General features: G+C 37.0%; 2 protein-coding genes across 2 annotated transcripts; both read left to right on the top strand.

Annotated features, from left to right (window-relative positions):
• Nucleotides 1–5,647: 5,647 nt before the first annotated feature.
• On the top strand, nt 5,648–18,066 carry atp6v1c1b (ATPase H+ transporting V1 subunit C1b). Its single transcript, XM_042507147.1, has 13 exons — nt 5,648–5,819; nt 7,489–7,669; nt 7,753–7,820; nt 7,994–8,079; nt 8,500–8,594; nt 8,775–8,866; nt 9,814–9,912; nt 11,319–11,387; nt 12,855–12,947; nt 13,381–13,474; nt 15,490–15,587; nt 15,748–15,871; nt 17,194–18,066. The coding sequence occupies exons 2-13, from the start codon at nt 7,538–7,540 to the stop codon at nt 17,290–17,292; spliced, it is 1,149 nt and encodes a 382-aa protein (XP_042363081.1). The 5' UTR covers nt 5,648–5,819; nt 7,489–7,537; the 3' UTR covers nt 17,293–18,066.
• A 1,496-nt stretch (nt 18,067–19,562) lies between these two features.
• si:ch211-215i13.3 (brain and acute leukemia cytoplasmic protein) lies at nt 19,563–23,954 on the top strand. The gene is made up of 3 exons (XM_042506016.1): nt 19,563–19,840; nt 20,784–20,908; nt 23,786–23,954. The coding sequence occupies exons 1-3, from the start codon at nt 19,714–19,716 to the stop codon at nt 23,909–23,911; spliced, it is 378 nt and encodes a 125-aa protein (XP_042361950.1). The 5' UTR covers nt 19,563–19,713; the 3' UTR covers nt 23,912–23,954.
• The last annotated feature ends 281 nt before the right edge of the window (nt 23,955–24,235 follow it).

Below are 24,235 nucleotides of genomic sequence, written 5' to 3'. Positions count from 1 at the left end.
TAAAAAATAATAAGCAGAGGCAACAGTAGCAACACTGCTGTTTGAAAAAACTTTGATGTAAGTAAAAGTACTGCATTCAAGATTTCACTTAAGTAAAACTAAAAAAGCAATAACACAAAACTGTACTTTTTGTACCATTTTACATTTTATATAGCCCACTGTTGGGTAGTTTAAGCTATAGCATCATAATGTGTTTTCTGGTACCATGTATAAAATATATTGTTAACATGACTCAGCTTTAGGTTAAATCTATCTTTGAACCTAATAACCTTCATAGATGCTTTTGAGGATATTTGAAGTATTCTGCACATGGTTCATATAGCCATAAGCAGTACTTTAAGACAAAAAGTAAACAAAATGTCACCATGGGCATTATTTACTCAATTTGACACTGTGCTAAGTTGTGAAACACTGTTGGAAGAAGAAGTAGGCCTACGTGTACATTTTGCCTAAGTTAAAGTAATACTGCTCTTTTTAGAAATGCTCTGGTACAAGTAAAAGTCCTGCATTCAAGATTTTAGCCTAGTAAAAGTACAAAAGCATTAACTGCAGGATATACTTGCAGTGTTAAAATAAAAGCACTTGTTGGACAGAATGGGCCCTTTCACAAAGTTTTATTATACTATATATCTACACACCTATATCTCCCCAGATTGGCCAAAACGACCTGGCCTAAAATCCACCTTAATTCAGCACACCAGAGGAAATGAACGAGGCTATATCCAGTTGCTCGATTCGACTGACACAGGCTGAGTGACGCCCCAGAATTGGGCTAAATAAACTGGCCCCATTCCAGCTATCAACACTGCCATCCCTAAGCCATTATCCAAAAGAACAGTTTTCCCATATTCTCTATCTAACACAGTTTTACAGTACATTTAGTCCATAGACTAGTTTTTTTACTTTTGATACTACTAAACTGAAATTTCACCCTCACTGAAAAAGCCAGTGACTTTTAGAAGTTTTAATTTATAAGTGCAAGTGAAGAATTTTTTTAACTATCATTTTTGTTTCTGCAACCCTCAAAAAGCCAGAAAAAAAAGCTGTGTGCCAACCAAACGCTGTAGAAACCAACCCCAATTTCCCCTTTCTTGGTGTCCACATCACAGAGGGCCTGACCTGGCTGCTGCACACTGACTCAGTGGGGAGAAAGGACAAGAAGAGATTGTTTTACCTTAGACACCAAAGCCTGGTACAGAAACAACACCACACAGATCCGCAAGACCCTGCAAAGCGTGGTTTGTTCAGCTGAATACACTAAAGGCAGTGCTCTTCGCTGTCTAAAGGACATTTACTGAGGTGGGGAGGAAGGTACCACAGACACATGACTTGCACTGAGAGGCCCAGAAGGAGTTCCTATCCTCAGGCAATGAGTACCAACATAAAAAGCTAAAGTATTGAGAAACTATATTTATTATTATTATGTTTATTTTTCCATATATTTGTGCTGATTATTCCATGTTGTTTAAGCCAATTTTCTGTCACTATATGATAGACATAAAGTTTTTTGAATCTTTGAATCTCAGTTTTTAAAAGAAATCACACCAATTTGCTCAGATTTAAGGGTTAATTTTTCTACTGGTGTAGGTGGTTCTCATTTAAACTTTAGACACGTTTGAGGATTAATAGATGCTTTGAGGATATTTGTACATGGTCCACATACAGCTGTAAACATGTACTTTCAGCTTAAAGGTAAACAAAATGTTGCTGTTGACATTATTTACTCACAAGTGGCACTTAGCAAATTTGTGTAGAAGAAGTAGGCCTGTTTGTGCATTATGCTTAAGTAAATGCAATATTGTTCTGTGGAAATACTCAGGTAAAAGTAAAAGTCCTGCATTCAAGGTTTCAAAAAGTAAAAGTACAAAAGCATTAACAGCAGTATGTGCTTTAAGTATTAAACTAAAAGTACTTTAGCAGAATCCCGGCTAGCAATTTTTGGTTCTTAAAACTTGTTTTATAATGTTTTCAAGGGTAAATTTTAGTTCCCAGAATGTCATTCTTAAAAGGTAGCTTAAAAGTTCTTGTGGGAATTTTTAATAAAAGAGCATTTTATGATGTGTTGACTCAACAACATCACCAAAATATCCTCTGAATATTTCAGTTAAAACGTTTCGTCTTAGTTAACATTTCACCTCAGTGAAACATTATTTGAAATTATAACCATCCTTAAATTTTCTTTAAACATTTGATTAAAACCTTTTTTTAATAACATTATTAGAAGTTGAAGAAAACGTTAGCTAATGTTGTGGGAATGTTTCCTGCTTGCTTGGAGGGGCCCTTTCAGAGAGTTATATAAGCAAAAGATATGAGTACTTCCACCACTGTATAATATATGTACACAAGTGTACAATTTACCAGTGTGTACAAATCATGAAACCATTATTTTTAAAATATTATTACTGATGCTTTAGTGAGGAGCATTTTAATATTACAGCTGGTAGAGGTGGAGCTCATTTTAAATGGCTAGTTCATATTTTTGAAGTGGGGTTATAGGGTGCTTAGACAGTGTATATCTGGAATATTCCTTTAAGTATTATATAAACTGTTGGATGGTTGAATCTATACTGTAGGATATTTTTTTTAATCTCATGTCCTACATATGACATCTAATATTACCATGACTAAGCATTTCCTGCACCTGTCTTTGGTCGCATTTGGACATGCGCAAATGCTTTGAGGAAACTTGTAATGTCCTAATTTAATCTCTTTAATCAAGTCTGTCTGAGAATGTAAAATTATGGCCTTGAAAAAAACAAAACACAGAAAACACGCCTCTGTCATAGTGGATATTTTGACATTCACTGTGTTCCTGCTCATGTCTGATGGAATCTGGGGGATTATTAAGATCCAAGAGCTTATTGAATATTTGGTTGATTAGAGCTTAAGCCTCTGTCACACTTGCCTCTAGCCTAATTTCAACTGTGAAATTCGACTGTTTTACGCAATTCAAATTAATAGGAAGAAATTAATTTGGAGAGATGTGTCTGATTATGCACGGTGGTCAGGAGTTCACAGTACAACACTGAATGACTGGCACAAAAACTTAGCCTGCAGCCACCTCAGTCTTATGACTTCTGACTGGAGCACATTTACTGTGTCTAGAGCTGTCTGGCTGTCCTATAGCTGTTATCTTTGTTTTATGACAGTTACTCCGAGGGACACTGTGTCCACAAAACAGCATGGCCTAGAAAACTTTGGAGTAAACAACAAAGAACGTCCCAAAAGCACTTTGATATTTTAGAGGCTCTCAGCTGGCTGGCTGTCTTTACTGTGTGTAGAGACCTAGCAACATGGTTAAACTAATGGATTCATGCAATACAGTCATGCTAAAGGCTATGATATTACAGGAACAGCTGATCAAATTGGGCCATACAGGTCACATTTTGGGATAAGATAAAATGTATTAGTTAGAACTGGCTTCTAAATCTAATTGGGACTAGAGGTACAGTCAGGTCAAGGCTTATCTGTAACAGAAAAAGTGCTTAACAGGGCCATAAACACAGACTGGTGACAATAAAAACAAGGTGTGCATAAAAGCAAGCATGTAATATTCTGTCAGTAAAGTGATGTTCATCATAATAATGTTTCTTTTCAGAGAAATGTTTGAATTCTTTGCAATTTTAGGTAACAGAGTTTTAGATTATGACAGCACAGTTATAGTAGTCAGTGCAGGTAAAGACACCATGTTTATATACTAAAAAGATATAGCTTACTGTTGATTTAATATCTCCAACAAAGCAACAAAGTATACAGTTAAGAAAAAAAGGGAAAAAAGTGCTTCAGGGTTCACAAGGACAGGACTAAATTAGATTTTGTGCTTCTGTTCCACTAGGTTCAGTTAAATGCCATGACTGTCATCCGGAAGGAAACTCAGTCTGTTGCCAGAAGTAAAAGATATCAACAAACAACTGCTGAAATACTACTGAACACTCCAAGCATACAAATCCAAAATAAATGTTAATAAATAAATGTTTCCAAATAATGAAAAGATCAGTGAGACAATTTATCCAAGGGATGTTGAGAGTGTCTTGACAGATATACTCAACGCTCATCGCATATATGCAGGCTATTAGTAGCTGCATATATGACAGCTGATAAGCAAATATCTGTCAAGACAACCTCAGCATAGTCTTAGTAATTATAATAACTTTTTATATATAGCACCTTTAAAAAGAGATGTTGACAAAATGCTTTAACAGACGAAGCAAATGCAGGAACTCAGTGATTAATAAAATAAACATTGACAAGCATGCCAAACAGAGAAAAGTCAATCTAAAAAGACAAAATACGAACACAAAAGGTCAACAAGAATAAAGCAAATAAAAGGAATAAAAGTGATAATACAGGCTGAGCTCAAAAGACTGTTAAAGTACCAAATGAATAAAGTTTTCAGAAAATATAAGATTACAAACAATAAAAGATGATAAAAATAATAGTTATACTTTTTTAAGGCACACAGCTGGTTTGTCACGGTACAAAATAGCATCAATTGCATTAGCTCAGGCTGTTAACGTTCACGTTTAGGTCTTCTAACAAAATAGACAGGGATTGTAGGATGAACCTGTCGGTTTACTGCCACCCAAAGGCAGTGACTGTTAAGTAATGCAGTAGTTAGGCTACATTTTACCAGAGGAGGGCGACAATGAGGTGAACAGACTGAGCTGTCAAAACAAACACACATGCCGCTTTTAAGGACTATTGGAAATACTGTAATTACTGTTTTATCAAAAAGCTGAATAGGCCCAAGTAAAGAAATAATGATAAAAATATACTACTACCACTACTACTACTACTACTACTACTACTACTATCAATGTAAAAATTAATAACAACAACAACAACAACAACAACAACAACAATAATAATAATAATAATAATAATAATAATAATACCACGCAAATACCTATATCTTATTTTTCCATAGTAAATCAAGAGCTACAGCCCAAACCAGCATTGCATTCGTACTGTTACCTCTAGTAATCAGCGTATACAGTATATAAAGATAAATCAAATTTATATACAGTGGCAATCAGAATCAGAATAAGATTTTATTATGAACAATTTTTTTTGCTTACGAGGAATTTGCTTTGGCTTTTGGTGCATACAATAAACATAAATATAATAAATGTATGAAGAGGAACACAAAAGTACTGCAACATTCAAGAACATAATTATAGAATAGAAAATTTATTTTTAAAAAATGGCTGGTTCGGAATAACAGAGCTGTACAGTTTGTGCAAAATATTAATCAGGGTATAGAATGATAACTGCAGAACTAGACCATTACTTTAGCTTATCATATCATCCATTGCTTTAGTATAAATATATTAACCATTTCCCCATTACCTTTGGCTAACTAACCCCCCCCCCCCCTTTCCATTTATCAGACAAGAAATTAACCAAATATATAATCTCAAAGTACCAATAAGAATAGAAATGTAAAAGACATTGAAGAAAGAAAAAGAGAAAAAAAGAAACAGACAAGTCACAAAGCAAAACAGAAAACAATAAAAATACAGTATGTTTAATATGATAAGTAATATTGTGTTTAACATGTGTTACCCCCATGTAAAATAACCATTTTAACGCCTTCCGCTCGCGAGGGCTTGTTGGTCACGTGAAGGCAGTCCAGTGCGCAGCAGCGTTTGCGCAGACGCAGACAACCTCTACTGTGGTCAGCTGACTGTGAGTGAGATGCTGTGCTGAAGCACCTCTGAATCAAAAAGCTGTTATTATCCGCGCAATGTATGGGAAGCTGCGACTGTTTAACTGAATTACACCGCGTGGACCAAACACTGACGCCGTCAAACACGCCGGTAAGTACGGAAATACACCGATTAGTGACGTCGTGACAGCGTGAGACTGCGATGCAAACAAGCTCGTGTCAGCAGCAAGCTAGCACAGAATTAACCATATAGAACCAGGTGTATTTTGCGAATAATGTTTTTCAATGTTTTTTTGTGAGGAAATACTGACGCATCGAACACAAAGAGCAGCAGTCCCTGGTCATGTGTTGTTCACGGTGTTTGATGAGGAGGGTCAGTATTTAGCATGTCCTCCACAGCAGAGACTGATCATATGACAGTCAATCAGCAGGCTGGGAGACTTGTCTCTGTCTCCACTGCACACACACACACTGATGCAATCAATCAGTGTGTGTGCAGTGTCCATATTATAATCATGGGGAAGTGTGAGGGAGTTCATGAATCAGACGCAAAACAGAAGTCAAAAGGAGGAATAAGGAGCTTCATAGTATGACTCTGATTCATGAAGGGATACTTGCATGTCTGTGTATCTGTTCAGTGGTGGAAAAGTACTCCTATACTTTACTTTAACAAAAGTAGTAACAGCATGTGATATACAAGTCATGCACTGTACTGTATTGTCAGCAAAAGAAAATTAAATATTAGCAAAAGCACTTATTATTCAGAATTATAGTATCCTTTATGTATATAAATTTGTTGTAATCAGCCAAGGGTGGTTTATGTGTACCAAAGCATGATTGTGATATGTTTATCATGTGTTTTGTTTAATCTCAACATCCAAAAAAGCAGCAAATGCCATATACGTGTAGTAGGGGTCATCAGATTATCACCCTGGCCAGTTATTCAGGATGATATTTGGCATTTTGCCGATTATCTGTACTTGTGTTTTACTTTAATGATCGCCGATGAAATTAATTAATTAAAAAGTGCAAATAAATTGTCAAAATGGGAGGAACTCTACTTTGTAAAACCTTGAGGATCTATTTTTATTGTTGTTGTTTTTTTTAATTTAAATTTTCTTTTTTTTTATGCTCATTTTAAGGTAACAAAAACACAACAATTCTATTTTTCAGGTGGTAATACACCATAGAAGACATACTTTATTTTAAGTTGTCTAGGTAGTGTTTTTGATAACATATGGAAGTGGGGAAATCTGGATAAAACTAACATTATGTCATATAATATATTTATGTATATGTTTTCAGCATATTTTTATTGAACTTTTTACAAAGCAGGGGAGACAAAGAAAACACAAAACAGAACAATAATACTAACAGTATACAAACTACTGGCAACTAAACTTGGCACATAAAACAAAAAAAACCCAAAAACAAACAGACAAAAAAAAAGATAAAATAAAAAAAAAAAAATTGATTATTTTAGGAACTCCATCATCATATGTTATTTTATTTTCATTTCTCTCTTGTCAGTTTATATAATTTTAAATATATTGTAATGTAGTATACTGTACTGTAAAATATACTGTAATATTCAGTAGAAAAACTTTTTTTATTTAAAAAACACAACAAAAAACAAACAAGAATGACAAAAAAATCTCTTACATATCAAAGTACTGAAGGATATTGGTGCAAAAGGACTTGGCATCAGTTATTTTAAACAATGACCACAGTGGCTTAATACACCCAGAAATTTTCATCCCTGGAACAAGTCGCAACAACAGAGCTCTATTAATACTCCGCATCTTACTTCACCCCCTCAGTGACTTCCTCTCACCAAAGGCCCGGTGGACAAACCTCTGACCAGCAGCCATGACAGAATTCTGGTTGATCTCCGCTCCGGGCGAGAAGACGTGCCAGCAGACCTGGGACAAGCTGATGGTGGCCACCACACGCACCAACAACCTGTCTGTTAACAACAAGTTCAACATCCCTGATCTCAAGGTCAAACGCAGCAGACGCTCATAGTCTCCACCCGCCTGTAGTCTAGTGGTGGTTAATGTTGTGTGTGTTTTTGTCTCGAACAGGTCGGGACACTTGACGTCTTAGTGGGTCTGTCAGATGAACTGGCTAAACTAGACACTTTTGTGGAAAGGTGAACTTCTATGTGTTATTTCTTAGTTTTATAAAAATTCCCTCTGTGCTTATCGGGCTTTAAGAGACAGTTTACAGATGATAATGCAGTTCTGCCTCTTGTTGTCGTCTGTTGCTTCTCTTGTGTTTCTTTATGACGCTTTGTGTTGGTCTCTAACCCCTCTCCTGTGTCAGTGTGGTGAAGAAGGTCGCTCAGTACATGGCCGATGTCTTGGAGGACAGTCGAGACAAAGTCCAGGAGAACCTCCTTGCTAATGGAGGTAATCACTGTTAACTTAATCATCAGACTGGTGCCCAAACATTCACTCTCTGTAGGAGTTTACAGATGTAAGGTGAAGGAACTGGCAGAGAGCGAAATTCAGTGTGATATGCCCTATGTCATAGTATTAACAAAATTGTAAAATAATTAATGCATTTCTTGTCCGCTTTTTCTAACTCCTTGAAATTTGCAGGACACATCTTGCCAAGTTGCTCATTACCTTTTAGCCATGTTTTCAAAAGAAATCAAATTTGCTCAAGTTTCAAAGGTTTAAGCACTCATTTATGTACTTAAGCACTCGTGAAAGGCGTCCGAATGTAACACAAGAATCTGATGTCGATCCAGGTTTTAAAGGGTTAAATAATAAAACAAGGAAAAGCATTCCTATAAAGTGATAAATGACTTTTTTCACTCTCTGCAGTTGACCTGGTCACCTACATCACCAGATTTCAGTGGGATATGGCAAAGTATCCAATCAAACAGTCGCTGAAAAACATCTCTGAGATCATCTCCAAGGTATGCTGAAAAAAACCATCACCAGTAACACAAAAAACATCTTAATCAACACTTCTGGATATTAGGCAATTCGATTTTGCCCTCTCCTATGTTTCCACATGGATTCTTCAGTATTTTAGGTTTGGTGCAGGAAATCTCCCTGAAGTATTCAGTAGTGTTCATGTTCTTCTTCCTCTCTAGCAAGCGACTCAGATAGACAACGACCTGAAGGCCAGAGCTTCAGCCTACAACAACCTGAAGGGAAACCTGCAAAACCTGGAGAGGAAGAATGCGTGAGTGATAAAAATAATACAAATAATGATTATATAACATTCTGCATGTTGTTTGTAATTTGATTACCGCAGCGTCTTAAACCAAATACTGCTGCACTTTTTAGCTCGATCACACTTAATTAGCTATTGTTTTTATATTTGATTATTTTCCTTCAGAAAATAAAACAGAATTACATTAAAATTAGTCCACATGTGATATAGACTTTCATTTGAGTTTATAACCATTTAAGAAAATGATCTCTGTGCAAATATTCATCACGAGCTACACACAGTAGTTAGAAAACAGATATCACAGAATCAATGAGGAAGATGGGATTGAAATATTTGAATTATTTAACCCTTTGAAACCTGGACAGACATCACTTTTCTTGGGCTACATTCAGACCCTTTTTTACAAGTATTTCAACCTTTGAGCCCTGAGCAAAGTGGTTTGCTATATCTCGAAAACAAAGGGGAAATGGCAGTGAGAAACTCGGCAAGAAATGTTTCACATATTGCAAGAAACTTTAGATTTTTTAAGCTTTTGTTAAAAAGCTAGGAAAAAAGCTAGAAAACTATATTTATGATGATCATAACTGTATGTTTAAAATTATGTGACAGAAATATTGTTTTTAAGCTATTTTTTCCACAAGTAATTTCTTATTTTTCTTTTTCTTTTACTTTTCTGTTGTTGTTTTTTGGTTTGTTTTGTACTAATTTCCAGGTAATTTTCTAAGAATTTTTTTTATCAACGCCTTTTTCATTTCGGTCATTTCTTCTTAAGTCGCTCATTGCCTTCTTCCCATGTTTTTGAAAGAAATCAGGTTTCAAAGGGTGAAACTGTTTGGTTAAATGGGTCTGATAACTCTGCATTTTGTGCACTTGGAATATTTGTAACAAAAATATTTGGTTTTTTGAGAAAGAATCAAGCTGTCTGACAATCTACTCACCACATGTTTGTCCATTAGGGGGAGCTTGTTGACCAGGAGTTTGGCTGACATTGTGAAGAAAGAGGACTTTGTGCTGGACTCAGAGTACCTGATTACCATGCTGGTGGTTGTCCCAAAGTAAGTCCACTTGCATCTGTATCTGTAAGTCAATATGTGGTGAAGTGAGAATGTCCATGCCATCGTATCCATAGCACATACAGTAAGATGGGGGTTCCCCTTTCACCGCTTTACATAAAAAAACAGTAGAGTAACTGATTTTTATTTTGCAAATATATTTATTTTACATTTTTAATGTTTTAGTTATATGATAGTGCACTATTGTTTCAAAGTTCAGTCCTTTGATTTGTACGGGTGTAAATGGTAAATGCACTGTACTTGTATAGCACTTTTCTAGTCTTCTAACCACTCATGCCTTTTGCACTACATGTCACATTCACCCATTCACACACACATTCACACACACATTCACACACATTCATACACATTCATACACATTCATTCACTGGTGAACGAGGCTACCAGACATGGTGCCACCTGCTCATAGTAACCATTCATACGCACACACACTCCGATGGTCGGGATTATCAGGAGTAATTTGGGGTTCAATGTCTTGCCCAAGGACACTTCGACATGTTGAGAGGAGGAGCCGGGGACTGAACGCCCAACCTTCTAATTAGAGGACGATCCGCTCTACCTGTGAGCCAGGGGCACAGCCGCCCCAATTTTGATTCTAAAATGAAAATCTATTGAAATTAGCATTTGATTTTCAAAATTAAAAGCAGGATCTACGATTCTCACAGTATTTTTTAAAATTTTTTTGTCTCAACACCTCTAAAGAAGAACTTGAAAATAAAAACAGATGATCCGCTGCTCTTCAGTAAGACTCCATTGAGACTCGATAGTCTAAAGCTTCAGTTCTGTTCTCCACACGGACGGTCGTACGGACATGAGCTGTCGCGAAATCATGACGAGGAAACTATTGGATTTTTTATACTATGCAGATTTCTCCTCACAGCAACCTGTTATTCTTCCAAATTGTAGGGGGCAGTCTATCAAAAACTCCATCCACAGCTTGATTTCTTGATTTTCTCTGCGTTTGGGTAACTAAATGTCTGATGTGCCGGGGACATTTGCTAAAGAGCAACGTCCGATAGTGTGTCATCACTTTGGCCTTGTGGACATATGCTGCTCTTATGTGTGCAGCATAAATCAAGCATGACATTGGCAGAGGCGTCTGTGCTGCAAAACAAAAGCGTGAAATTAAATTGAATAGTGACCTTAAAATGGAATCTAATCGCGGATTTAAAGAATCGTGACACCCCCAATGGCTTGATGTCCCTGAGGCTTCCTCACCTTCATAACTCAGTACATTCTGGCCATGGAAATTTTCAAATTACAACACATTAAATTTTTTAAAATAAAATGAAAATCTGCCTTGTTTTGGCCTGAGAATATCCATATTTGTATCAGCCTTTAAATGCCATTTTAAAACACATTGCTGTTATCTTTTCCACCCTCACCAGGACGAGTTATGCAGACTGGCAGAAGGAGTATGAAACCCTGGCAGAAATGGTTGTGCCACGCTCCACAAAGTAAGCATGACTAGAAGAGCCACTTAACTTTTTTTACCCAAAATTTATGAATGATCAACTGTAGGAAGCACTGAGGTACTTTTACTCTTTGATGTTTCTGTAGTTTTCGTTTATGACAGTTAGTGCACAGACGGGTTGAGCACCACAGTGCAGTGTAACCAGTGCAGTGTCAGTTATTTCTGACTTATAGACGGTAGTTTTCTTGAAGAATGTGTCCGAGCAGACAGATAGCCTTGCTCTGAGTTTCCCCTTTATGTGTCCTCTGCAGTCGGTTGAGCAGGTTTGGTGCTCGACTCTGATTATTAGCAGCTAACTCATTTTAAAATAGTGAATGTTATGTGGTTGACCTGCAGAAAACAATTAACCTTTTGCCAACACGGCCAGATGATTTGAGGCGTTAATGTTTGCTCTTGGATGGACACGGCTCGGTATGATATGGTGTGGTAACTTGGCAATCTGTATTTTCTGAACAAATATGAAGCACTTTCTGCCGACGTGGTCTGGAATTGGGAACCATCTTATGTTAGAGCAGCTTGGGCAGGGGGAAGATCTCCTGAAGCGAGAACTGTGTTGTGGTTGTTTCTAAGCTCTATGTTGTCAACAGCTGCTTCCAGACCTTGGACAGTTTTCATGTTTTAATTGCAGATGTTGAGTTTGTTAGTGAGAAGCCAGTGAGGGATCATGTCCTTGTTGCTGTGTTAGTGACTCTTATAAAGAAGAGGTAGCTCGTGAAAACATACGTATTGAAGGGAATCAGTTTAATTTCAGTAGAATATGCACAAACAGGGGATTTGTTTGTTTGAGTTAATTTTTCAACCTCCAGAGATTTTACCTGTTATGCAAAGATAAATAGATTATACAGTTTGTAAGCAGAAAAAGTATGAATACCACACTGTAATAATGCTCTACAGGTAAAAGTCCTGCATTTAACATTTTACTCAAGTACAAGTTTTAGTTTCAAAATAGACCTTAAGTACCAAAACTGAAAGTACTCTTTCTGCAGAAGGGCCAAGAATATATATATATATATAATAAGGAGTATTATTAAGGGAATTCAGCAATAATGCAATAATGTTGCAGCTGGTGAAGGTGGAGCTAATTTGAACATATTTACGTAGTGCCGGATAGGTAAACTAACATATTAGTTGATTATATTTGGCAGTAGCTGTAAAAATATATATTGTGGAATAAAAAAATATATATATTTGCCTTGACAAAGTTGTGGAGTAGAAGTTTGTTGGCATGAAATTAACACTGGAAATCACCTGTAAGGAAAATGTGGACACTTGCCCATGCTGCATAGGAATAACGATATTTTAGAGATGAACAGTGGGACTTGTGTACAAAGTTTACACTTTACATGTTTCTCACAAGGAAAATCTTTTGTATGTGCAAACCTGCTGAAATGTCTGAAACGTGCCATATGTATCCAGCTCTCACATTCATATGTCATCTCCTCTCCTGCAGGCTGCTGTTTGAAGACAACGACAGCGGCCTGTTCAGCGTCACTCTCTTCAGGAAGGCCATAGATGACTTCAAGCACAAGGCCAGAGAAAACAAGTAAATTCATTTCCTTTTCAGGATTTCCATTCAAGCTTTAGCTCCGTTTTAGCCATTTGGCAGATCCTTTTATTATGAATTGCATATTATGTTTTTTTTGTGTGTTTTCCAAGAATCATGTTTATTTGTCCTCTGGGAAATCAAACACCGATGGCTGTTATGATGATCATTTTTGAAGTGGGCTGCTCATTCATAAATGCAGAAACTCTTTTATGGTCTAAAAAAAGACAGCCGCTCTATAATAGACACAAATTGTCTGTAATTGTCAGTCTCCAATTAGCACGACCAACGGATCTCAACGTGTGTGTTGATGCACCGCGTGCCAGTTTGTATGTGGCCATTTTCACGAGTGCACTTGAGTGTGTGTGCTGCTGCACATCTGTGTGTTCGCTGCCAGCTGATTGCCAGCTCTCTGCTGTGTGTCCTCTCCTAGGTTTACAGTGCGTGATTTCCAGTATAATGAGGAGGAGATGAAGGCAGACAAAGAAGAGATGACACGTTTGTCCACTGACAAGAAGAAACAGTTTGTACGGCTGCTGTTTTCTTCATAAACAGTTACACTCACTAAGTAGGGAAGGTTAATGGAGCTCACTGTGTATCGGGGAAGAGGGTTCATTTATTTTTTTTAAGGGATAATTGGGATTTTTTTGAAGCGGGAAATGTATTTTAGCCACCTGAAAAAAAAATCTGTTTCAGCGTACACTATATTTAGAATATTTATCCCTCTTTACCTGTCAGACAGTCCTTTCAATAAGGACCGGAAGCACTTTTATTGCTCTCTTCAAAGCTCCACTGACACAAATAATTTTATTTGCATAATTTTAACCCCCCAGAAAAAAAGATGGCATTTTTGTTAGGGTCTGTACAAAACAGGCATGTTCCCTTAATTTTGAAATATGATTTATAGGCCAAGGAATCTGTGTAGCACCACAGTCTTTCATTTATGATATAATGTGGCATGTTTTATCTTTATCAAATAATTGCAGCTCCTATAATTTTGATCTTGCACTTAGCCATAGTGCAATTTTGATAATATTTCAATAAATTGTGCAAAACAATAATTTTACTACACAGTACACAGGAGCTGCTGCTCTGCCACTGCCTAGTTTGTTGTGTTATCATGACTTTGGTGAATCTAAACTAACCTTTTAACCCTATGAAACCTGCATGGACATCAGCTTTCTTGTGCTGCATTCAGATGCCTTTCACAAGCTATTTGACCCCTTGAAAACAAAGCAAATTTGTTTGATGTTTTTTTTAATAACATGGGGAATAAAACACAAGCAACTTGGCAAGAAATGTTCCACAAATTCCAACAATTTAATAAAAATGTGTCAAGAAGAATATCTTTAACAATTGTTTCAAAAATGCTATTTTTATAGTTATTTTATAACTCAAATAATGTTACACAAAAAATAACAAAATATATAAAGTAAAGAATTTTTAGCACTTTTTACATTTTTTTTTGGTGTGTGCATATTTTCAGGTGATTTTCTTGTAACTTTATTTTACTTTATTTTGTGCTCATTTTTTGGCCAAGTCTTGTTAAGTTGCTCCTTACCTTCTCCCCATGTATTTGAAAAAAAATCAAACCAGTTTGCTCAGGTTTCAGAGGGTTAAAACACCAAAGACACAGAATAACAGAAACAAGCTAACCAATCCATGTTCTGCAAAGTAAAGTCACTGTTTTTGTCAATGGAGTCTGGCTTTGAAGAGAGCATGGAAAACAACTTAAGTTTCTTGTCATGAAGGGCTTTCTGACTGAAGGCAAAGTGGTTACTTAAATTAAATTACTTAAATTACTTAAATTGAATTGATTTTTGTGATGTGTCTTCCCTCAGTGGGACCTTTTATTTTAAAAGGTTACTTTGAATTCACCAAAGTCAGTGTAGAGTAGCAACTCCAGTGTTCTGTGAGGTAAAATTACTGTTTTTGTCAGTGGAGTCTGGTGGCTTTGAAGAGAGCAATAAAAGGGCCTCAGCTCCCCGTTGGAAAGGGCCGTCTGTTGACAAGGTAAAGATATATATATATATATATATATATATTATATCAAGCATATGCTATATATGCTTGAAAAAATAGATTTTTTGTTTAGGTGTCTAAAATATGTTTTGCTGCTGCCCCTGTCCACAGCAGTATATTGCTTATCTTCTGTGGTGGTACTTCTGCCTGCTTCTCCAAACTCAGGAACAAGCTGACCAACATATACACCAATGCAACAACGAGAGATACGAACCTCATATAACGCCACTTCAAAAAATGTGAAGTGTCCCTTCGAGCAATGAAAGCTAAGCTACACTTTATAGATATTTGGCTGGAGATGTGTTTTTTCATTTCTTCTTTAATGTTGTAATTTGAGAAGACAAGCCTTTACTTTTCCTGGTGAAACCAGGTGATTATTGTATAGTTAATCTGTCATAGTGCTTACTGGTAATTCATAATGGAAAAAAAATCATCCATATTGGGAATGCACCATTTCAGCTACTTAACAGGTATTTTTCTTTATTGAAAATAATTTAAAAATGTTTTTCTATCCAACCAGGGGCCTTTGGTACGATGGCTGAAAGTGAATTTCAGTGAAGCTTTCATTGCGTGGATTCACATAAAAGCCCTGCGTGTGTTTGTGGAGTCGGTGCTCAGGTAAGCAAGTGAAGACCCAGCTGTGCCATGAACCGCCCTCACTGAAGTTCATCAGTCTGCTGCTCTTTCCATACTGTGGTCATCCGTCCACCCGTCCTCTCAATGTAATTTTTTTGTTAAAAGATGAAAGACGGCCCGACAGACTTCTTGTGTCTCATAGATATGGGCTACCAGTGAACTTCCAGGCCATGCTGCTGCAGCCCAACAAGAAGAACATGAAGAAGCTGAGAGAGGTGCTGTACGACCTGTACAAACACCTGGACAGCAGCGCCGCCATCATTGATGTGAGTCTCTTTGACACACTCAAATAAAGTGGCAAGTGAAATTATTGGAGGAAGGCAGGTCTCTGATTTTTCTGCTATGAAGGTCCTGAGAAAGACTGAGATCATCACTTGTTAACCTTGTTAAGGGTGATTTAGCAACTGATGCCTGGCTGTTGCATCAGGATGGAGGGACTAACGCACCTTTTATGTCTGTTGCTATAGTTAAACATACATTTTCCTAAGTGGTCTGAACCTGGCATAAAAACAAATGTTTTTAAGGCTGTACCAAGTAGCTTGAAGCTACAAGGCTTCATTCATGTTGAGAAGAAAAAACAAAGTCCACACTTTATATAATTACCACTGAGGTGATGTTTCAAGCTACGTGCTCTTCATCAGATTAGTCTGATTAGGAATTATGTTAAATATTCATGGGAGCATAATCTAGTGTGCAGACTTTGGTTTTTTTTTCTCTCGTAATATCGATTGTCCAGCACCTAGCCTTTTTGTTGTTTGGATGTTTGTGAACTTTTCATTCATAACGTTGACATTCGAATTGTAAATCAAAATTTGAATGCTGTGCAAGTTTTTCCCTCTCATACCTATTAATTTTGTTTAATTCCTGTATTTTTGCAAAGTCGTGGATAAAAAATAGGCTACACTAATATTATTAGTATTATACTATTTGCAACAAGGTAACAAGTATGATTATCACACGCGCCCCAGTCACAATTTTTAGCTCAAAATCTGCAAAACTAGCCTGAAAATAATGCAAATCTGAAACTCATACACAAGAGTCTATGGGACACAGCTTGTTGTTGCACTATTGTCAGAGCTGGCCAGTGCTACGCTGTGATTGGCCACTTTGTGTTGCATAGTGAAGGGCTGCTAGAAGCTTTGAATGTAAAAAAATTACATTTGTTACAGCACTAAATATTTCCCTTGGGGACAATAAAACATTTTTCAGTGATGGTTGTTTTTCTTCACCAGTGCAGAATGTCATTTCATGTTTAAGCATGTTTCAGGCATGCAAAATGCTTTTTGTAAACAGACATCACAGAAGTTTTCTCCAGAAGCCCGGAAAACATAACCCCATTCACCATACAAGGGTAAACTCTTATATTCCCTGAAACAAAGAGGCTCCTACAGGCTCCTAGATGGTGTTATCACCACTTTGCACCAAATCCTCCCTCCTGTTTGTTTGAGAGATATCACCTTGGTTGCCTTAAATATTTAAGACAAACTATCATTTAACTCCCATGGAAACTTAAAATATGTATTGAAATATGCATAGAAACAAGAATGAAGTGTGTGTAATTCTTGCTGTGACTCTTTCGTGCCTGCAGGCCTCTATGGACATCCCAGGGCTGAACCTGAGCCAGCAGGAGTACTACCCCTACGTTTACTACAAGATCGACTGCAACCTGCTGGATTTCAAAGTCTAAACACATCGGCGTCATCATCTCACTCTCTGTGCGGTAATATTCTGATGTGACATGTTCACGTCCCAAAGCTTTAATTTATCTCCAACTTGTTTTTCCTGTTTTGTTTTCACCTTTTGTGCTCTCATCCTCTTTCCTCTCTCAAGGTTCTGGTACATTCCTGAGGCCATATTGAATAAGTTGTTGGAACCTCTGTTCTAATATACTTGACAAATATCGGCCGTCTTCTTTATTGTCTCCTCTTTGTACCACACTGTAAAAGTGAATATCTTCCCAGTTTACACCCAGAAAAATGGTTGACATTCCCATCGAATGACATGTAAAATGCTGCATTTTTATTTTTGTTTTTTCCTTTCCTACTTTATTCAAGCAACAAAACGGTACACACGTGGGGAAAACTAAAATGTATGTTAAATATAGTATTTATTTAAAGCCTCTAAAATCAGTGAATATGTTTTTGTTTGTTCAGTTTTTGAAAGTGATGTGTTTTTAGCTCCATGTAAGGAATGTCTGTTTACAAGTTGATGTTGACCATCGTTTCCCCCTGGCTGAAGCTATAATCCTGTGAAATGAGACAGATCGTTTTAAAGAAGCAATATGTTTGCTGATTGTATGCTCCTATTAATTCTGTATATTAAGCAGTTTGAGAAAAAATAATGATAGGTCTATGTGCAAATACTGTATTGTCAGTATAACTGAAAATTACACCATATATTTAAAATAAATGTGAAAAATAAATACTCTATGTGACATGTATCTCAGTTTGGCCAACTGTCATGTTTTAATGCTGATTATAGGTTATAAACCGTTTTGGGCTGATTTTATACCAACATCAAAATCCCCATCAATCCCATGTGAGACAAAAAAGTCATTAATAAGGTTTTACAAGGGAAATTATTTCATTTTGAAATGGTTTGCCTGGGTGATATTAGAGGTTGTTTTAAGAGTTTTTATTTTTAGTATTTCTCCACTAGGAGACTAATGGTTAAATACATACATTAAAATAAAAATATATATAATGGATCACTTATGAGCCATTATACTTAGATATTTCCAATTCATGACAAAAAAATATTTTTGGCTGGTGTTTATCCATCTCTACACATGCTTTCTTCTTTTTTAACGCTTTAATTAAAACCACTTTCTCATAATTTGAAGTGTGTGTATGTGTAGGCAATGTTTACATACAAGTTTATTGGTATAAGTTTTTTTATAGTGTTCTCTCACTATTAACTTGATTTTTTTTCTATTGCTTTATGATTTTGTGTATGAATATGTGTTTGTCCTTTTGTAGAGTGTAGTCAATGATTTAAGTGCGAAGTAAATATGTTTTATTATCATCTTTAATATACACTTTGAATTACTGGCTAATATTTCACAAAAGCAGATTATGGCTTATAAGAAAAAGGAACCCTTTATTATAGATTTAACAGTATTTACAACTGCATTATTAGAACAGACAGATGGCTTAAAAACGTTTTTTCCCCAACCTGGCAACCTTAAGCTTGTTTTCACTTATGGCTTTAACTAATCTGTAATCAGTTACTATTTTTAGAGCCTCACTGGGTGGGTTGTAGATAAAACCCTTGAAATATTAAAGGGTTGTCGGTGGAACCTCGGGTAGGTTTTTGTCAGCAAGAGGATGTTAAGGTTCTGGATCGAACCCCCAGAGAGGGTTCTGGGTGGAGCTATTATACAATAGAAGGGTTTTCTCTAGAACCACTCATAGGGAGTTTTAGGTGGAGCCTTTCACAGATGGTTCTAGGTATTATCCTTTATATTATATGCTAGGTAGTTCCCTCTAAAAGTGTTCCAGTGGGAACCTCAATAAAAAGATCCAAAATGGGTTCTCCATTGGGAAAAATCCTTTATTTCTAAGAGTGTGTATGTTTTTATGAATGCAGCCTATGTATCAACACCCACAACTCCTGTAAGTGGAAGCTGGCATGACAAAACAAATTAAATTATAATATAGTAAGACACTTCATAACTACAAGTTATAACTACAAACAACTGCAAACTACATTAAAAAAGGATTTGTTTTATGTGGCTCCTGCCTCTGAATGCTAAATGGAGGTAGGCTTCTTAAAGAGTTAGAGTGACTGTGATTGGTATGAGTGCATATTTGCATGATGATAATAATGATGATGATCTGAAGTTGATGTCCCTCTCAGCCAATCAGCGGTCAGAGTGGGTGTAGGTGGATGACGCAGATAGTGTATGTTAACGCTGGTCAGCTGCTGTCTGTGGAGAGCAGCAGCATCACCCAGCAGCAGCAGCAGCAGCTCGGACTGACGATGGAGGCGGAAACACTGATGGAGCTGCAGTAGCAGAGATGCATTAGAAAGGATGCTGCGGCTGCTGTGAGACAAACCAAGCCGTGTTTAGCCTGTGTCAGCTGCATCTGCCGTGGATGTTTTCCCGATGGGTTGCGGAGGAAGTCGGGCGGACGCGATCATCGAGCCGAGGTACCATGAGAGCTGGACCAGAGAAACGGAATCGACGTGGCTCACCAACACGGACGTGGAGACCTCTCTGCCAGTAGCAAACAGTAAGAGCCTCCGTTTTGTCTGCTTCAACTGCAAGATCCGTCAATGCATGAACCATATAGGCCACAGTGCACATGAGGAAATAATTCATGCAGGGCTCACAAGAAAGCAAATGAACCACTCAAAACACCAGGTGTCAACTCCCTGACAGACCACGTTTCTATCTTTATTGCTGTCTCAATGTTGGATGAAGGCAAGAATGTGGTTGTGTTTCATATCAGAACATAAACCAGAAATAAGCTATTCAACTTGCTTTGCTTGGGGGACACTTTTGCAAAATGACAGGAGGCCAGGGGCCAGTTTCTATGTTTCTAGGACTTCAAGATGTTCTAGGGTTATAGGATGTTTCTAGGATTTTAGCATATTTATAGCTTTTAATCACATTTATAGAATTTTAGCATGTTTCTGGGACTTTAGGACTTTTCTAGGATTTTAGCACTTTTCTACATTATTTTTTTTTGGCTTTTATGGCCTGTATTTGATAGGACAGCTAGGGAGATGACAGGAAATGGAGATGAGAGAGAGTGGGGATGACATGCAGGAAAGGGCCACTTGTCAGACTTGAACCCAGGGCCGCTGAGAAGAAGACACATAGCCTCTGAATATGGGGTGTCCGCTCCACCACCTGAGCCACCCGGTGCTGCAGGATTTCAGCACATTTCTAGGATTTTAGGTTATTTAGGTGTAGGTTTATGTTCCTCTGGCTTTGGGATGTTTCTAGATTTTAGGACATTTGTAGGATTTTAGAACATTTCTAAGATTTTAGCATGTTTCTAGGATTTTTGGACATTGGGGGCTTAGCCAGGACCTGTGACCTTTGTGTGGGGATCCTTGACTAGCACTGTATTTGATTAACAACCTCTATTTTGATGCTGTTTTTGCAGATTTGGTCCGTGGGCCATAAGTTGAGTATCGCTGACCTTAACTCTCAATTGTTGTCTAAAGGTAAAGCTCTGGAGGCCAGTCTGAGGGAGAAGAGGATGGTAAACACAGGCACCCAGTGTGGGAAGCAGGCCCTCACATCTACTGGCTCCAACCACCAGAGGAGACCCAGACGCTCCTTGAGTGAAGTAGGTGTCACTTGTCTTTGCACACATGGTGATGTTGGAAGACCCAGGAGGATGACAAACTGTACCTGTCCTCTTCTCATATGCAGCCCTTTTGCAAGGTGCTCTGCAGAATCTGAATCAACTTTATGTATATCAATATGACTCCAGTTTAATATTCCTTATATCAGTTTTACTTTGTTTTTCTCAATTTAACTTTCTTTATTGAACCATTCCAAGTGACAGGAGCCAGAAAAACATAAAGGCTTTTGGGAAAGAAGGACAGACAATAGGTGTATATCTTGTAGCAAGATGAAGCAAGGTAAGTTTAAGTTATTCACAGAGAACTCCAGGAAAGATGTTCAGGAAAATACAAATAAAGTCAAGCAGTATAGACGCTGTAGATTCTACATGTCAGTGTCACTGTTTACCATGTAATGTTGGGGTTTAAGATATATCATATAGATGTATAAGACTATAGATAAAGGTATAGAGCTGAAACAAAAAGTTTAAAACATCCTTTTAAAACCTCAACTACCACTACACCACTGTAAATGACAGTATTTGTGTTTTTGATGTCTCCTTTAGGTCTTTGAATTTGTGATGTGAGTATTTTCTGACATTTTCTAAACTAAAATATTAAATGCTAAAAAAACCCAAACAAAACAAAACAAAACAGTACATTGATCAATAATGAAAAAGAAAGTTGCATTCTGAGGGAGTGTGTGGGCTGTTACATCCTGGTGAGTCAGTAAACGAAAGTGAGTGTGTTGGTATTTTGGGCTGATGATCGAAGAAACAAGTTAGAACAAAAGAAATGATGTAGTTTTTGCTAATGTCTTACATTTTATTGAAATAAACAAAAACAAGACTGAGCTAGACAATAGATTAATCAGCTATGATAATTAGATGCAGACCTACAGAAATTTTATGTGTATTTATTGATGGAAATAATATATTTACATTGCATTGTCATAAATATCCTTGTTGCGGTAAAATTCCCGATGTTAGTATTACTGTTTGAAATTGTATTTGTCATTAAAACCACAGTAAATACTGACCAGCATCAACCAAAGATAGCACCAGTCTCCCAGACACAGTTACCATGTGCAGTGTGCAAAGTGGGTTTGTTTTGCTAATCCCTTGTTTACAGAGTAGGTGAGCAGCAGGCAAACCCTGGACTGGTCTCTCTTTCTTGTCCTCAGTGACACAAATTTCTGAGAAAGCATTTAAAAGACAGGCTAGCCTTAATGTTAAGTAACAATTTATATGGTTTTCATATGTTTACATGAATTATTGGCTATGTTATTATTTTAATGTTCATTCAAACAAAAAATGCTTAGTATTGCATAGTGCATTGCATAATGTCTGCATGAATGGATTACTGAACCAGGCACAGGCCCAGGGGCCCAAAGTAACAGTAACAGTAACAATTTTTGCTACAAAATAATCACGAACCTCCACAAAATAAATAAAAAAAGACACAAAGTTATCCCAAAGAGATGTAAAATGACAACAAAGAGACCAATCTTACCACAGGGAGACACAAAACCACAAAAAGATGCATACCAACAACATGCAAAACAACAAAAAAGAGGCAAACTTACACAAATTCTGTGTGTCTTGCTCATGTGTAGTAGGGGTGATGGGGTCTTACGCATACCTGTTCCCAGGGGCCCATGGTCTCAGTATCTGCCCATGAGTGTGTATATCAGTCGGCTTCTATGAGGACATTTTCAGCACGTCATAACCATACTGATAACCATGATCATTTTGGTCACAATAATCATAATATGAAATTCCCATACTGTTTCATCTCTAATTGTTATACCTCTACACTGTAAAACCTGAGTTGATTTGACTTAAAAAAAGTCTAGGAAACCAGTTGCCTTGAAAAATGTAAGTAAATATAACTATAACTAGTTTAATTAAATCACCTCTCTAAGTTTTAGCAACTTGATCAAACCAAGTTTACTGCGCTGCTATATCTGTATTCTGCTGGTTGCAAACTAGTCAATCATATTTGTGTTCTCTTAACAAAACAGAACTTGCAGATCTCCTAAATGTATCATTGGCAAAATCTACTTTGTGATGATCATGTTAAGTCAGACAAGGTTGATCTACTGAAGTTACTAATCCTAAACTAAGACAGAACAAGGTAATGTCACTTGTCATTTTAAAGTTTCCACAACTTTAAAAAATAAAGGAAATTAAACCAATTTTTGAGTAAACTTAAGAATAAAGATTACTACAACATAAAAAATAAAATATGTATATATATATATAAAATTAAAATTAATAGATATAATAACTTTCCTTTTTAAAGGCGGTTTCCAAGATTATTTTAAGTAAGATCGACTTGTTGGATTTTAACAGTGTGTAGCTGTAAGTATAAATAGTGAACATTGAGAAGTTATATAAAAAATATTCTGGATTCATGGCAATATATGGCTATTACATTTTCTTCAAACCATTTCCCCCCCAATCGTTTATTGTTAGAGCTAAAGCACAAAAGAAACCGAATCCAAATATTTATTTGCACTTGGTTAAAATTTAATTACAATTTATTTTAATGCTCATAAATAGCAAAAAGAAAGAGACAGATGGAAAACACCACATGCACTTTCAATCTGCATGTTTTAAACTGATTATTATCGGGGACTGAGTTTTCAATGTTTTTAGTTCTGGACGAAAACTCATTTAACATTTCAAAAAGATCTGAAAAAAATCAGTTCCTCCTCTGTGACTGAGAGATAGACTGTTGTGTATTTATTAAATTTAACCTCCCTCTTATGGGCACAGCTCCAGTGACTCAGGTCTCAGTTGGCCATTGTTGCCCACTCACTCTCCGTCCAGTGTGGTGACATTTAAATGACATGACATTCAAAACTCTTTTCACAGCAAACCACTCGTGAGTCCAAAAGGAGGGCATCAAAAGAGGCCGGTGGTTTGTCTAAGGATGGGCAGCCCGTCAGTATCAACAGCAGTGGAGATGCTGAACCTGGGAACGTGTGTGATGAAAGATGAAGAAAAGCCTCAGTGGAGAGGAAGATGGCCTGAGCTTTGAAAAGACAACCAAAAGATGGGACAGTGATTTACAGAGGATGATGTTTGCTAGTGACCTCGGCTGTTGTTATCACTGGTTTACAACATAAGCACCTGCGTAATGTCTCCATCCAAAGATCTCGGGATGCTGCATCTTTGTGCCATTGCAAATGCATGCGTGAAGTGAAGCAGAGAGTGGATCACACAAACAGTGCTCACGCTCTCCACCGCGCTTTTCTCCCATGCTTATGGTGCTGGTCAGGGAATGAGTCACTGTGTAAAGGCAATTTAAAGAAAACAAGAACA

This window comes from Plectropomus leopardus, chromosome 18 (genome assembly GCF_008729295.1).
Source record: "Plectropomus leopardus isolate mb chromosome 18, YSFRI_Pleo_2.0, whole genome shotgun sequence".
NCBI classification, from domain to species: Eukaryota; Metazoa; Chordata; class Actinopteri; order Perciformes; family Serranidae; genus Plectropomus; species Plectropomus leopardus.
Note: the sequence above shows the minus strand (reverse complement) of the source record. Positions and strands in the feature narration are given on the sequence as shown.

Excerpts from the sequence above, each read along its gene's own strand:
- si:ch211-215i13.3 (XM_042506016.1), top strand. The coding sequence starts at position 19,714 with ATGGGTTGCGGAGGAAGTCGGGCGGACGCGATCATCGAGCCGAGGTAC. Across the intron at positions 19,841-20,783 it reads CTCTCTGCCAGTAGCAAACA|GTAAAGCTCTGGAGGCCAGT; the intron begins GTAAGAGCCTCC and ends TGTTGTCTAAAG. Across the intron at positions 20,909-23,785 it reads CCAGACGCTCCTTGAGTGAA|CAAACCACTCGTGAGTCCAA; the intron begins GTAGGTGTCACT and ends CTCTTTTCACAG.
- atp6v1c1b (XM_042507147.1), top strand. The coding sequence starts at position 7,538 with ATGACAGAATTCTGGTTGATCTCCGCTCCGGGCGAGAAGACGTGCCAG. Across the intron at positions 8,595-8,774 it reads TCTCTGAGATCATCTCCAAG|CAAGCGACTCAGATAGACAA; the intron begins GTATGCTGAAAA and ends CTTCCTCTCTAG. Across the intron at positions 11,388-12,854 it reads GTTGTGCCACGCTCCACAAA|GCTGCTGTTTGAAGACAACG; the intron begins GTAAGCATGACT and ends CCTCTCCTGCAG.